At 38.9% G+C, this 12,936-nt stretch overlaps 1 protein-coding gene across 3 annotated transcripts in view; it reads left to right on the top strand.

Annotated features, from left to right (window-relative positions):
- The window catches only part of ppfibp1a (PPFIA binding protein 1a), a 41,689-nt gene that overhangs the window by 20,940 nt on the left and 7,813 nt on the right, over window positions 1-12,936 (top strand). For 2 of the 3 annotated variants that reach the window (XM_036577600.1, XM_036577602.1), the window contains exons 4-15: window positions 316-405; window positions 564-677; window positions 1,546-1,656; window positions 3,662-3,754; window positions 5,846-5,963; window positions 7,189-7,250; window positions 7,440-7,524; window positions 9,357-9,469; window positions 10,275-10,375; window positions 10,486-10,540; window positions 11,728-11,896; window positions 12,149-12,181. In XM_036577600.1, the coding sequence (XP_036433493.1) occupies window positions 316-405; window positions 564-677; window positions 1,546-1,656; window positions 3,662-3,754; window positions 5,846-5,963; window positions 7,189-7,250; window positions 7,440-7,524; window positions 9,357-9,469; window positions 10,275-10,375; window positions 10,486-10,540; window positions 11,728-11,896; window positions 12,149-12,181 (1,144 nt within the window). The remainder of the gene's footprint in view (window positions 1-315; window positions 406-563; window positions 678-1,545; window positions 1,657-3,661; window positions 3,755-5,845; window positions 5,964-7,188; window positions 7,251-7,439; window positions 7,525-9,356; window positions 9,470-10,274; window positions 10,376-10,485; window positions 10,541-11,727; window positions 11,897-12,148; window positions 12,182-12,936) is intronic. The other variant, XM_036577601.1, reaches the window with a different exon arrangement.

The following is a 12,936-nucleotide window of genomic DNA, read 5'->3' as shown; positions in this document are numbered from 1 at the left end:
TTCTTACAGTCGTATGCAAAAGTTTGGGCACTGGTGAAATAACATTGTTGATTTTCTAAGTGAAAGCAAGTTAACATGTCCAGTTTTGAACAATCAGTTTGCAGACTCAAATGTCATTTGAAGTTTCTCTATCCCTGTTTTTAATCTCTGCTCACTTCCATTCAACATACAGCACAAATCACACAGTCATAGGGAGTCTTCCAGCTGTCAGAACCTCTCTTTCTTGTGTTTCTGTTAACTGATGCATCTCTTCCAAAAGTGCAATTACTGTGTCAGTTTAGTGGGCTGTAAAATTGCACTTGTTTATGTTTCTAGACGAATGGCCATGGATCTGCAGTGGGGGATTTGGTCTGTCAGGAGCGACTCTCCCGGCTAGAGAGCGACAAGGAATGTCTAGTGCTTCAGGTGTGTAGACAAGACAAGCATGTTTTCTATTTCGGTTTATTAGATTACCTGTTCTTTTCAGGCTGTATTGTCAGTGTCCTCTTAACCTCAAGTAGTGTACTCCAGTCTTAGTGTTAGTGCACCTCAACATTAATATATAGTGACCTTTTTTTCTGCAGGTGAGCGTTCTGACAGACCAAGTGGAGGTCCAGGGAGAAAAGATAAAGGACCTAGAAATGTGCCTTGAGGAACACCGAATGAAGCTTAATGCCACTGAAGAATTATTACAGCAGGTATGGGCGTTGTATGTGACCATTATGCCTATGCCGCAACTAGAAATACATTTGTTACAATAAATTTAGGTATAATACATATTTCTAAGTTTACAGACACCCTGCTTATCCAAAATTTTTTCTTAAGCAAAGGTAGTTATAAGGAGTTTGTCCCTCATTTGCTGCAGTTAACAGCCTCTGCTCTTCTAGAAAGGCTTTACACTAGATGTAGGGACATTGCTGTGATGATTTGATTGAACATAAGCAAGGTCAGCTACTGATGTTGGATGATTAGTTCTGGATCACTCCAACTCATCCTAAAGGTACCGGATAGAGCTCTACCATCAGAGAATGTGGTTCCAGTGCTCCAAAGCCCAAAGCTGGGGGGGGCTTTATACCCTCTAGATGACACTTGGCATTGGGCATGGTGACCTTAGGCTCATGTGCAGCTGCTGCAGAGTGTCCCATTCTGTTGACAGTGATTTTCTATGGAGATTATACAGCCTGTATATGTGTACAGTTGAACGTAATGGGTGCACCTTTAAGGTTTCGGATTCCTCAGTGTAACCACCCTTTGCCATAATAGCGTCATGGGAAAGGAATTCAGTCAACAACTTCAAGCAGGAAATCCTTGACAGGTTTTGATTTCAGACTGAAATTCTCAGACATTGGGTGGTTTTCCTTTTGCAAGATTTCAGTTTTTATAAAAATATAACATTTTGCTAATATAATTACTTATATATCTGCTTATTTAAACATTATATAAACAAATATTATAGATCTAATAATGTTTTTTTTTATTTCAGACAGGTGTATTCAAGTATTTGAGCAGCATTGTGTGTAACATTTTAAACTGGTTCAGTGGTCTAACCCACACTGTTCTCTTTAGGAGTTGCTGAGCAGGAGTGCATTAGAGACACAGAAGCTGGAGTTGTTGACGGAGATATCCAGTCTGAAACTGAAGCTGGCAACAGTAGACCAAGAGAACAGGGAGAGCGAGGTAATGGGCATGCAGTGACGCCGTTAGGAGCTCTTAAAACATAAAGAAATCAATCATTTCATGCAAAGTAGTCTCATAAATGTTTTAATACATTTCCTAACTGTGAGGTCACCTTCATTTTTCACTCTGACAGAAGTTTGATTTAACAATGCAAGACCATAAATTTCATAATCTGATCTGCTGGTTTTGTACTTTATGCGCTAACACAGAGCTGCATTCAGTTAGAGAAACATGAAGTGGTAATTTTTGAACATTTAATGCCCACTTGCTTGAGTTAATATAGAAATTTGACATTCAAAAATACAAATTCTAATCTTCTCACTTCAAATTTTTGGTCAAATTTTGCAGCTTCTTCCTTAATCCCACTATTGAATAGCCAGTAGGCATTCAGCAGATTCCCACATAGCGGCATCAACTGTAAATTGTAGGCTACGTTAATTCATTAAAGGAAACTCTCACTGTTAAGACGTTTATGCAGTTCTAATAATATTAAAATATGATGTGTAACCAAATAGAGCTGTTTTGTATTTTAAAAAAAACATGAAAATCTGGCAAAATCCCTTTACTAGAAAGTTGCCCTGTATATCATGTGGTTTTACTGGACTAGGTCCTGTGGAAAATACAGTTTAAAAATGTTTTCCCTTGGGTAGTGCCATGCTTTAGCTAAAGCTGGCAAAGCTGAATGATTGATTTATTTGAATTAAATTAGATCTTTTGCTTGCAGAGAGCACAACCACTTGATGCTGCAACAAAAATATTAACCACAAGCAGAGATATTTTTAATAATAAAGTACTTTGCTTGATTTAAACACATTTTAGTAGTATTTGACATATATACCTCACAGGCCAGGGTTCCCTTTAAGATATTTAAAATGCTGAAATTTCTCAAATATTAACACAGAATATTACTGCTGGTCAATGTGCTGCTGTTAGTATGGGGACATGTATAGCCACCTAAGCCCATAACTCTGTTCAAGCAAGGGTAAGAGTAAAGCGCTGAGCTCTTAAGCCATTTCCTGCCATAAAGCCATTTCTCTCTGCTAATACTGAGACTACACTACCGCTATTCACCTCTCCGCTGCTCATTCAGGCTAGTGGGACTTTGGGGAGTTAAGCTTAGGAGTGTGGATTTCAGAAACCGTAAATCCACGGAGGACTGGAGTGATGTGTTTAAATGCCAGACAAAGCAAATGTGGATTTCATTTTAGCCGTACTGTACAAACCACTGAGCTGAGAGATGTTTCAGTGTGTTTGATCTTCAGTGTCATCGGAATACACTGTCTCAGAGTGTGGAAGTGCGCTTAAAAGACTTATAAGTACAGAGTTACACCTCAGCCATTGAGTATTAGGATTCGTTCTCAAAACAAAAAAAGGTGCTAAAAGGTTTCTTTGGAGTGATGCCATAGAACTGTGGTCACTAAGCTTGCTCCTGGAGATCCTTTTAGAGTTCACTTATAACCCTGACTGAACACATCTGGACCAGATCATCAGTCCAGTCCACTCACTTGGTCCGATCAGGTTTCTTTAGGTTTGGGCTGGAGCTGAGTTTTGCTGAAAGGTAGATCTCTATGAGCAGGGTTGGTGACCACTGCCACAGAACAACTACTTTTCTGTGATATTTCTTTTTTTGTAAGTGAGATGTTCAAGTATAAAGAACTTTTTTGAAGTTCAAAGAATCTATACTTAATGTAAAGTTCAGTTCTCTTAAAGGTTTCCCTAGAACTATACATCCAAGACAAGAACCATTAAGTAGTCTTTATTTTTAAGAGTGTACCCTTGAGTATCAGCCACTTTTGAAGACAATATTCTTAAAGGTCATACATTAATGTCTTATACTCCCAGCAAATCACATTACCAAATCATTCTGGGTGATAATGTATGTGCTTGTCTCTGATTGCGAAATTGCATTCCACTGCATAGCATTTCCATCCAGCCTATTCCCACAACTCCTCTTTTCTTCATTCTTGACCCTTTAACTCCGAGATAAGACTGTTTCTCCCTGCAGGGTCTTTATCAGGAGCTGAGTGAAATGCGCCTCAGGATGGCTACTGTGGAGACTGAGAAACTACAGCAGGAAAGAAGCCTGAAATCTACCAGAGTAAGAGTGCTAATGTACATGTAACATGTAGGGCTGTCACAATTACTCAAACATATTTTATTTGCCTAAAAGAATCTGGAACAATCTAAAAGGCAGCATATCTTGCTCCAAAATGTGTATGTGTCTTTTGCTGTTAATGGTGGTTTCACAGATGTGCATGGTACCCATGCTGTCATAAACCATCGTACATGACAAACCCTGGCTTTTTAACTTTATGCTGGTGTCAGTCTGGAGGGTGCTTTTCTTTTTTGGCTCAGAGAAAACAATGTCCCATTATTTCCTTACATTAAGAGGTTGACACATCAGCTCCCAATACATGTTTCCACTGTGCATTTAGTCCATTTTAGATGAGCTTTAGCCCAGAGAAGTTGGCAGCATTTACAGATGCTGTTTGTTGACATATGGCTTCCCCTGCACGTAGTACAGTCTTAGCTTGCATTAACTGTGTTTCTTAACAATAGTTTGTTAAAATATTCTGGAGCCCTTGTGGTGATATCATCACAGAAGCATGCCTGTTTTTAATTCAGTGCCATCTGAGGGACTGAAGGTCACAGACATTCAGTTGTGGTTTTCAATCTTTCCCTTTTACACACAGAGATTTCTCCGGATGCCCTGAATCCTTTGATATTATGCACAATAGAGGGAGAAATGCCTAAAATCCCTCTAATCACTCAGTAGTTAAGGGACATAGTTCATAAACTGTTGGATTATTCACTGATGCACTTTTTGGCAGAGTGGAGAGCCTCGCCCCATCCTTGCCCATAGAGGACTAGGCCTTTCCTGGATTGCATTGCCTGTTTAAGATGTTGTTTGAACATTTCACAACATTCCTAGTCTTAAATTGTCCCCATTCCAACGTTTTTGGAGCATCTCACAGACGTCAATTTGAGAAAGAGCATATGTTTACAACAAAGTGGTTTGTGAATGCTCACAGAAACTCTTTTGTAGTGTCAATGACCGGTCAGAATGATTACACCAAATAAAAATATGTAATGATTGGTTAGAGGACTCATTTGCATATTGCAGCCTTCTGTGTATCAGTGCTACAAAAGCTACTATTGCAGTAACAATTAAGAAGTGCTGTGCTAACCCTTCTCTGCACTCTGCACAGACCAATCTCTGATTGCCTTGTCAGTTTTTCTCTAACACTCTTGTCTCACTGCTTCCAGGTTTTTCTTCTTGCTCACATCTCTCTCTTTCCTGCTCCCCCTGTTCTTTGATGGCTGTAAACACTGGACTCTCACTCTTCCAGCTCTGTCTGTGTGAAATGAGGGACAGGAGTGTAGGCTGGTAGTTTTGGTATTTCTGTGCTTCACCTCCTTTCTGTTACGCTTCTCATCCATCTGTGTCTAATACCACTTCTAGCCTTCATGAGCTGCTCTGGCAGCCTGACTGCCTCTCACTACCGTGTCTGCTTTCTTCTAACCTTGTGATTTTAATGTAAGTTATTTAACTGATATTATCAGTTCTAAAATCTGATTGGCTGAACCACGTTCGAAGCATAAAGTATAAGTATATACTCACTGTTAGGGATGCACCAGTATGGGAATTTTGGATTGATGACTATATATGATATTTTTCCATGTACATATGTCAATATACAGGTTTATAAAATGTGGAAATTGAGACTAAATGTACCTTAATTTGCATTATGGAGAGAAATTATTTTATTTGTAAAGGACTTAAATGCAGTAAAATGAAGAAAATGCAGATATTTTGGCACAGTAGAGCAGCGTCACCATATTTGATCATTACATTGCATAATCATAGTCTACAGTTAACAAACTGCATGTTAGAAGAATTATTCACTGGGAGTGGAGTGTTTAATCCACCTCATGTTGTGTCTAACAACTCCCCTTCACTGTGGTAAACTACAGTAACTCACAGCTTTTCATAGCTTGTGGCTTTATTTTACAGATCATTTTTAGCATTATTTTTGCAGTTTGTCCTAAATGTGGATCAGATTTTTTTTATTGTTGGACAGTTTAGTTTCTAGTGCCTCCATCTGTATCTGTGCAAAATATACACTCATCATTGCCAATACTTTTATTATGTTGAGTGCAGTTAGTTATTTCATGATGTTCTTATCAGGAGGAGCTGATGGTGGTACAGAGGCAGCTGGAGGAGACTGAGCAGGAGCTGAGGAGACTGAAGGAGAAGCCTCTTCCTGAGGTCATGAGCACAGATGGAACCCAGAGCAGGGATAAAGGTACTGGCTCACCTCTGCAGTCATTAGCAACCTTAAGTCATTAGCGAGTCTTAAGGAGTCTCGAGTGGACATGCATGCATACATGCTTGCATATGCTACAGGCAAAAAAATGGAAGCAACAATAACTTTATTAAAAAAAATGTAAAAAGATAATGTGATCAGTTATCGTGAGATAATGTTTGCCAACAGAGATCAGAGCGGTGTGACTAAATATCTTCAGCAATAGTGTACAACTAACTGATTCTTCATTTGTTTGTTTTGCTTCTGGTAATTCTCCACTACAGCTCTAAACAGATCCACTTAGAATCACTGCTTGCTATTACACTGTTTATCCTGTAGTGTATGTATATTAATGTGGCTGACACCACTTTCTTCACAGCCAAATTTCTTTTAAATCAACACATGACATCACAAGCACACTTGCAGTACTTTCTCTTAGCCAAAGTTGCAATACAAAAAAACATCAATTCACTCTTCATTAGACCAAACTGGCATTTTAAATCAGAAAATAAAAAATCAGTTGCCTCGAAAAATAACGTACTACATTAAAAGTAAGAGGAAACTGACAATTTAGCACGATGAGCTATGCATAATTATGCTATGAAATTTTGAATGGATGTGTAGTATCAGCATTTAAATGCCGCATGAGGACATTTCCCCAGTTCACAATATTCAAAAGTCATGAAACTGCAACACAGGTTGGCCAAAATAACGATAATAAATTGGCTAATTGCTGATCACACATTCGGAACAATAATCTGCTGATTCTGATATTGGCCAGTTCCAATCATGCATCCATTTATTTAGTGAAAGCATGGCTTCAGCACAGTCTAAAATCTGGCTCTTGCTGCATTAGCACATTGTGCAGAGCTACAGTTTCAGTAGATGTCAGTGAATGCAAAACATTCATATCCTGCATGTTCAGACAAGATTCCTAGAGCTGGGAAGATTTTTGCAAAGCAGACATCACTACTTTGTCTTTATTTATTACTTAGAACCATGTTAAGTGACCAGTCTAGCAAATATGCTGCTTTAGAGACTTTAAACTGTCATAAAACAAATACACTGTTGTATCACAAGTTATTTCAAAGTCTTAATAAATTGACAGATTTTCTGGTGTAGAGATATGAAATATTCCATCATCAGAAAAAAAAACTAAATCGCACGTTTACCTTCACTCTTGTACTCTGTCTTGTTCGGTATATAACATGCTGTGTTTTGTCAGATATGGAAGTCCAGAGAATGAAGCAGGCCGTGGAGTCTTTGATGGCAGCTAATGAAGAGAAGGTAATATCTGTGAATTCGCCAACCGTGTAATGAAGTCATTTACACCAACTTTCTGCTTAATCTGATCAGTACAGTGTTAGGTGTTAGGTTTAAATCATGGTTAACAGAATGACACTGTTGTGCCTGTATTATTTGAGTTATGATAGTCAGTGAAGGTCAGTGCGTAAGTGTTTTTCCTGTTTCCGTCAGGATCGTACGATTGAGGAGTTGCAGCAGTCTCTGATACGCTACAGGAAAGTCCAGGACATGGTGATGTCAGTACAGGGACAGAAAGGTGAGAACACAGCAGGGTGGGAGTTGGACACTCTTTCTGTTCATGTACACTCACTTGCCACTTCCTTAGTTACACTTACCTTGTATCTACACTCACTGGCCACATACCTTATAGGTGAACTTTGTAGTTCTGTAATCCATCTGTTTCTCTGTACAATTTGTTAGACTTCTTTCATTCTGTTCATCAGTGGTCAGGACCCCCACCTGACCCCCAGTGATCAGGTATCATTAGTTTCTTGACGCACTTAATCAATAGTTGGTTTGTTTGTGCAGCTGGTGAATACTGAGGCAGGTTGATGATGAGTGTCCACATTGATGTACTGATTCATGTGTTTTTACTGCTACTTAGCTAAATAATTCACCCCTACATAGCACAATATTTATCTGTTTCTAGGGATAAATTGGGATTTTGGAGTTGAGGGAGCTACAATTTGCAAACAATATTTTTCAATTTATGTGTTTTATATGGAGTTCTCAGCACTGACATCATGTAAATATGATTGTCAGGATATGATAGGATGAAAATATTGTCAGATTATTTTCTGACAGACATGAAAGTCACAATTAAGCCATCAAACTAGCCAAATAAACTGTTCCAAACAGTAATGCCACCCATCTGACATCAATCCTTCCTGTCCTTTTTAACTGTATTCTTTGAGCAGCTGCGGCTGTTTTTAAGAGACTGGTAGAAAAGACAATGCAGTGTATCCAGAAAATGTGTGAAATGCTTCACCTCTTTTCAACATGTTACTGGCCAAGTGTTCAACGCCATTCAATAAGATTTAAAACATGCTTCTCAAACTAGTTAAAGCCACAGCCTTCCTGTCTAACATAGCCAGTTTAGCTCTACTGATTTAGCTGATTTACTAAAAACCCACTTACATGAAGATACAACTGCCACAACTGAGGAAGCTAAAATATTTGTACACTCAATAGGCCTTCTATTGAATGTACAAATATTTTAGCTTCCTCAGTTGTGACAGTTGTATCTGACTATGCAGTGTCTGGCTAGATATCCATATGACAGAATAATTTGGCATTATTTCAGATTTAACAGGATAAATAATGGTGAATAATCTTGGTTTCTAGGGTTGATGCATAATGAACACTCTTACTTAGAAGGTACAGCAGGATTCAGTACCTGCATGGTTGTGAAAACCAGTAGAACAGTATTAGGAGGGTGTGCCACTTAAACATGCAGCAGAAAAAATGAGCGAGTTTGGGGGAATTTGCAGGATGGTGAGAATGTGTGACTGTTTAGAGGTTATCTCTCAGCATGGGCTATTACATCAAAATATTAAATGGATTTCACAACGATTGTATTGGAAACAGTTTACATTTCCATCAGTGTCAGTTTCCATCAGGCCATTCACACAAACAAAGAGACCCAGAGCTCTGCTCTGGTGCACTCTGGCCCAATGTAACTGCTGTTGTTTCATCCTGCTATGACCTGTTTTATTGTTTCTTAGTTCTTATTGATTTTCTTATTGATTGCTCACTGGATTGTAAAGAACTCAAACTGATTCTAGATAAGCATGTACATATTCTAGAAAAGCCATAGTTCTTATCTGTAACAATGTAGTACAGATCGTTCTAACTCAGTATTAAGGTCCATTCCTAAGGTATGATAAAGTACCATTCCTAATGTCTGACTCAGAGTAGAGTGTTTTCATGAAATACCTAATGGACTTGATTTTCTCTGTCTACCTTTCTGTGTCTGCACAGAACGCAGAGGGGGGAATTCAATTTAAGGAGAAATCTGTTTTAACCTTGCCTAAATTTGTTTTCTGGTAACAACCAGTCGCTTTGTCCTGTTCTCTGCTGCACTCTCAGACAGAGCTAAGGAAGAGGACGCTAGGGTGGGTCTGTGTGAAGGTTCAGCCGTAGCTTCACCCGCTGCAATTACTGAGTGTGTTTCTCTGGGAGGCTCAGAGGAGACTGACGAGGTACGACCCCCACACTGTCTCAAACACGCATGCACAGACACACAAACGCCACTGTATACACAGGATGTTCTTCAGACTTCCTTTAGGACATTACTGTCCAACTCCTTTGTCTTTGTTTTTTTTGGGAGTGTTTCTCATTGTTCTAAACTGGCATGAAAGTTAAATGGACTTTTGGACTTATTAGTGTGTTTAAGTAGTCTTCTACTTATCACTGAAAATGCTCTTTTATTCTCTTATATAAGTATTTTTACAGAATACATCAGGTGTGTGTTTATGTAGGCAAAAGTTTCATCATAGCATTTATGAGATTTAAGCTATGTCACATCACTGGCATTATGTCATGATAAACACTGAGCTAGCTACAAAGCCATGTTACGTCCTTTCACCCAAAAGGTATAATGACAACCCAACGTCAAAAAAAATATTCTGTCACCTGACGTGTTATATTAACTTGACCTCCAAGTTGACAGTTGACCTCTTTATGGCAGAGGATGCCTATTGAAATTAACCTTTATAGATGTTTATGTAGGTTTTAGTCACTTGTCAATACAAACTTGCATAGGGGTCATATATCTTTTTGAACACTGTCCTTTAGTAAAGTGTTGTCAGAGAACCTCCACATGATGTAAAGAGTCTATACACATTAAAGGTTTTTTTCCTAGAACTCTGTGTCTGAGCCAAGAACCTTTCAAGGAACCTTGATTTTTTTAAACTGTTTCAGCCGTGCCTTGCTCTGTGTTGGAGTCTTGTGATTAAGGGACATGGTTTCTCTTTTCTCCTCTGTCACTCTTTTGGCTCTTGACAGCCTCAGCTGATTCCATGTACTGAGCTCATCTCTGAGTCTGAGCTCGCTCCCACATCCGAATCCAAACCAGCGACTCAGGAGGAGCCAGGCCCTGCACACAGGTCTGCTTATCCCATTCAACTGCATGTGTGTAGTCCTCAGTATAGCTCTATCTATTCTGATTTTAATATGCTTCATGTGTATAAAAATTGTTTTTTTTTCCTAATTGTAGTTCCTCTGATGGACTTGGGTCGGAAAGCTTATCACCTCCTGCAGGCAGAGAGGAGGTACTGAGTCTAAATTTAACTTTCCTTTAACATAAGATAATATTCTGATAAGAGCGTTCTCAAATAAAAGGAATTCAAGCCTTTGGCGCCCCCTGCTGCTTACAAGTGCACCTACAATCAGCCTTTAGTCTGTAGTCATAGCTTTAGTTATGCATGTCACTATATATTTGAAGGCTACCTATGGAGGGATTTTATAGTGCATGCATTGACATTGTATTGACATAAGAGACCATAAATTAGAGTAATAGAACTTTCCTTCATTTATAGCACTGTTTTGAAGCATCATTCATACGTATCAGTAAAAACACCAGACATCAGGTCTATGGAAGACTTCAGTATTGCTTTTTTTTGTCTTTATTTACTATAGCTACTTGCTTTTAAATCTATTTAAGTATCAAAAGCAAATGTGCTGTGAAGTATAGTTATTATTTCCCTAAACAATTTGTATCAATGAGACCTGTGTATTTGCAAACAAGTAGAAATATATAGAATGATATATGGAGCTCTTAATGAGGCCTCTGCATGATAAGCTCCACTACTTGGGAATGATGCTTTATAACAATGTTATCAGTGGAATAAATGTCTGTCACTTTAGTTTAAGGACCTTTGTCAAGTACAGTGTCATTTACTTTGTATAACATTTTCTCTTGTGATTACTGGCATAAGCTCTTTATGAATATTCAATTATTGCTTTATAAATGTTATTCAGTTCACGCACATGTCATGAAGTCCCTATGCAGATAGCCTTCAAATAAAGTGTCATCCTATATTGTTTTTGTAGGACATGCCTGAATTTAGGAACTAGGTGAAGTAGTTAATATTTATTTGTGAATGAGTTATTTTTCCTCCCAAATATGTTTAACTCAGCAAATAAATACCGTATTTAAGTTTGTTCCCTGCAGAGGATATGCTCATCAACAAAACATGTAATTTGACCAGGGGTGTTCAGACTTTTGCATAGGTTTGTATAAAGCAGGAGTCCTCTTTTGGCCCCTGAAGGGGTATTTCAGAAAGCAGGATTTCTCAGTTTAGCTGGCTAACTTGAGCTAAAAGTAAGGATTGTCCAATAGCAATAGAGGCAAGGAACAGTCCTATTGGGGAATATTCCATTTTGACCTAGGTTACCTGGCTAACTGAGAAATGCTTTTTGTGATGTTCCTGGTCGTTGAGCTCTTGTTGTCGTCCAGGGTGAAGCTGAGGAGGCAGATGTTAAAAAGACCTCTCCATCAGCCTCCCCCTCTCAGCCCAGCCCGGTGGAGAACGACAGCTTTGGCACCAGAAAAAGTCGCTCCTCATTCGGTCGAGGCTTCTTTAAGATCCGAGGTGGAAAGAGGACAGCCAGCGCCCCAAACCTAGGTGAGTTATTGCTCACTTATTCATCAGTATTTGCTGACTCTGACGTTTTATCTGAAGAATTACTTGTTGCATCTGTTTGTTCTCTTCAAGTGTGTATTTCTGTTTGTATGTCTTATGTATGAGCGTGTGTATCGTGTATGGCACGGTCTGTGCTGTGAGTAAGTGAGGTATATATTGCAGTGTTTGTGTCTGTCCTGTTTTCCTGTTCATGCGTATGTCTTGTCCTTGTCTCCTTTGTGATGTGATGTGAAGACCGCAGCCGGAGTGCGAGTGACCCCATGTTAGGTACAGTACATCGCATAGCTGGCTTGCAGAATGGTGGCTCAGACTGCTGATTTGCTATTCGGTTTGCTCTCAGTGATGTGTAGTTACATGAATACTCCAGCATTTCTCTGAGCTTGGAAAATAAAATCTAACATGTTAATATAAGAAGCCAATATATTTCATCTGTGTACATTTGGAGCTTCCACAGCACAGAGATTGAATGCTTGTGCAAACAGCATTTTTCAGTCATTCATTTTGTCACAGAATATTTTCTCACATAAAACCAGTATCACTTTACATTAATTAATTTTGAGGGTCAGTCTTTTAAAATAAAATATGACCCAGCACAAAATATCATGTCATTTCTAACCCCCAGATGAATAATGAGGCAGTGCACTGAAGTCGGCAGTTTTTTGGCCTGCAAGGACTGGAGTCTGACCCATGTGGTCTAAACAAACAAATTAGGAGTAAAGGGATGTTCTTCTCTCTCTCTATTGATCGCTATTACAATTGAGTTTCAAGTCAACAAGTACAGGGAAACAAATTGATACGATCGTTCACGGTTAGCAGCCATACACTGCAGGTGTAGTAGATGGAGATTAGATTGAAAAATGCTGGAGTATTCCTTTAAGACTGGAAGGTCTTACCAGAATTGGATCTTCAGCGAGTATTGACCACTCCTTTGCTTTAAGAAAGAGACAGCTGGATATGAAAGAGGATGTTCTGCTATTTTGCCAAACATCACAGAGTAACTGGACTAATTAAGGTAGGCTTAA

Source organism: Colossoma macropomum, unplaced genomic scaffold (genome assembly GCF_904425465.1).
Source record: "Colossoma macropomum unplaced genomic scaffold, Colossoma_macropomum, whole genome shotgun sequence".
Lineage (NCBI taxonomy): Eukaryota > Metazoa > Chordata > Actinopteri > Characiformes > Serrasalmidae > Colossoma > Colossoma macropomum.
This window is presented reverse-complemented; position numbering and strand designations above follow the sequence as displayed.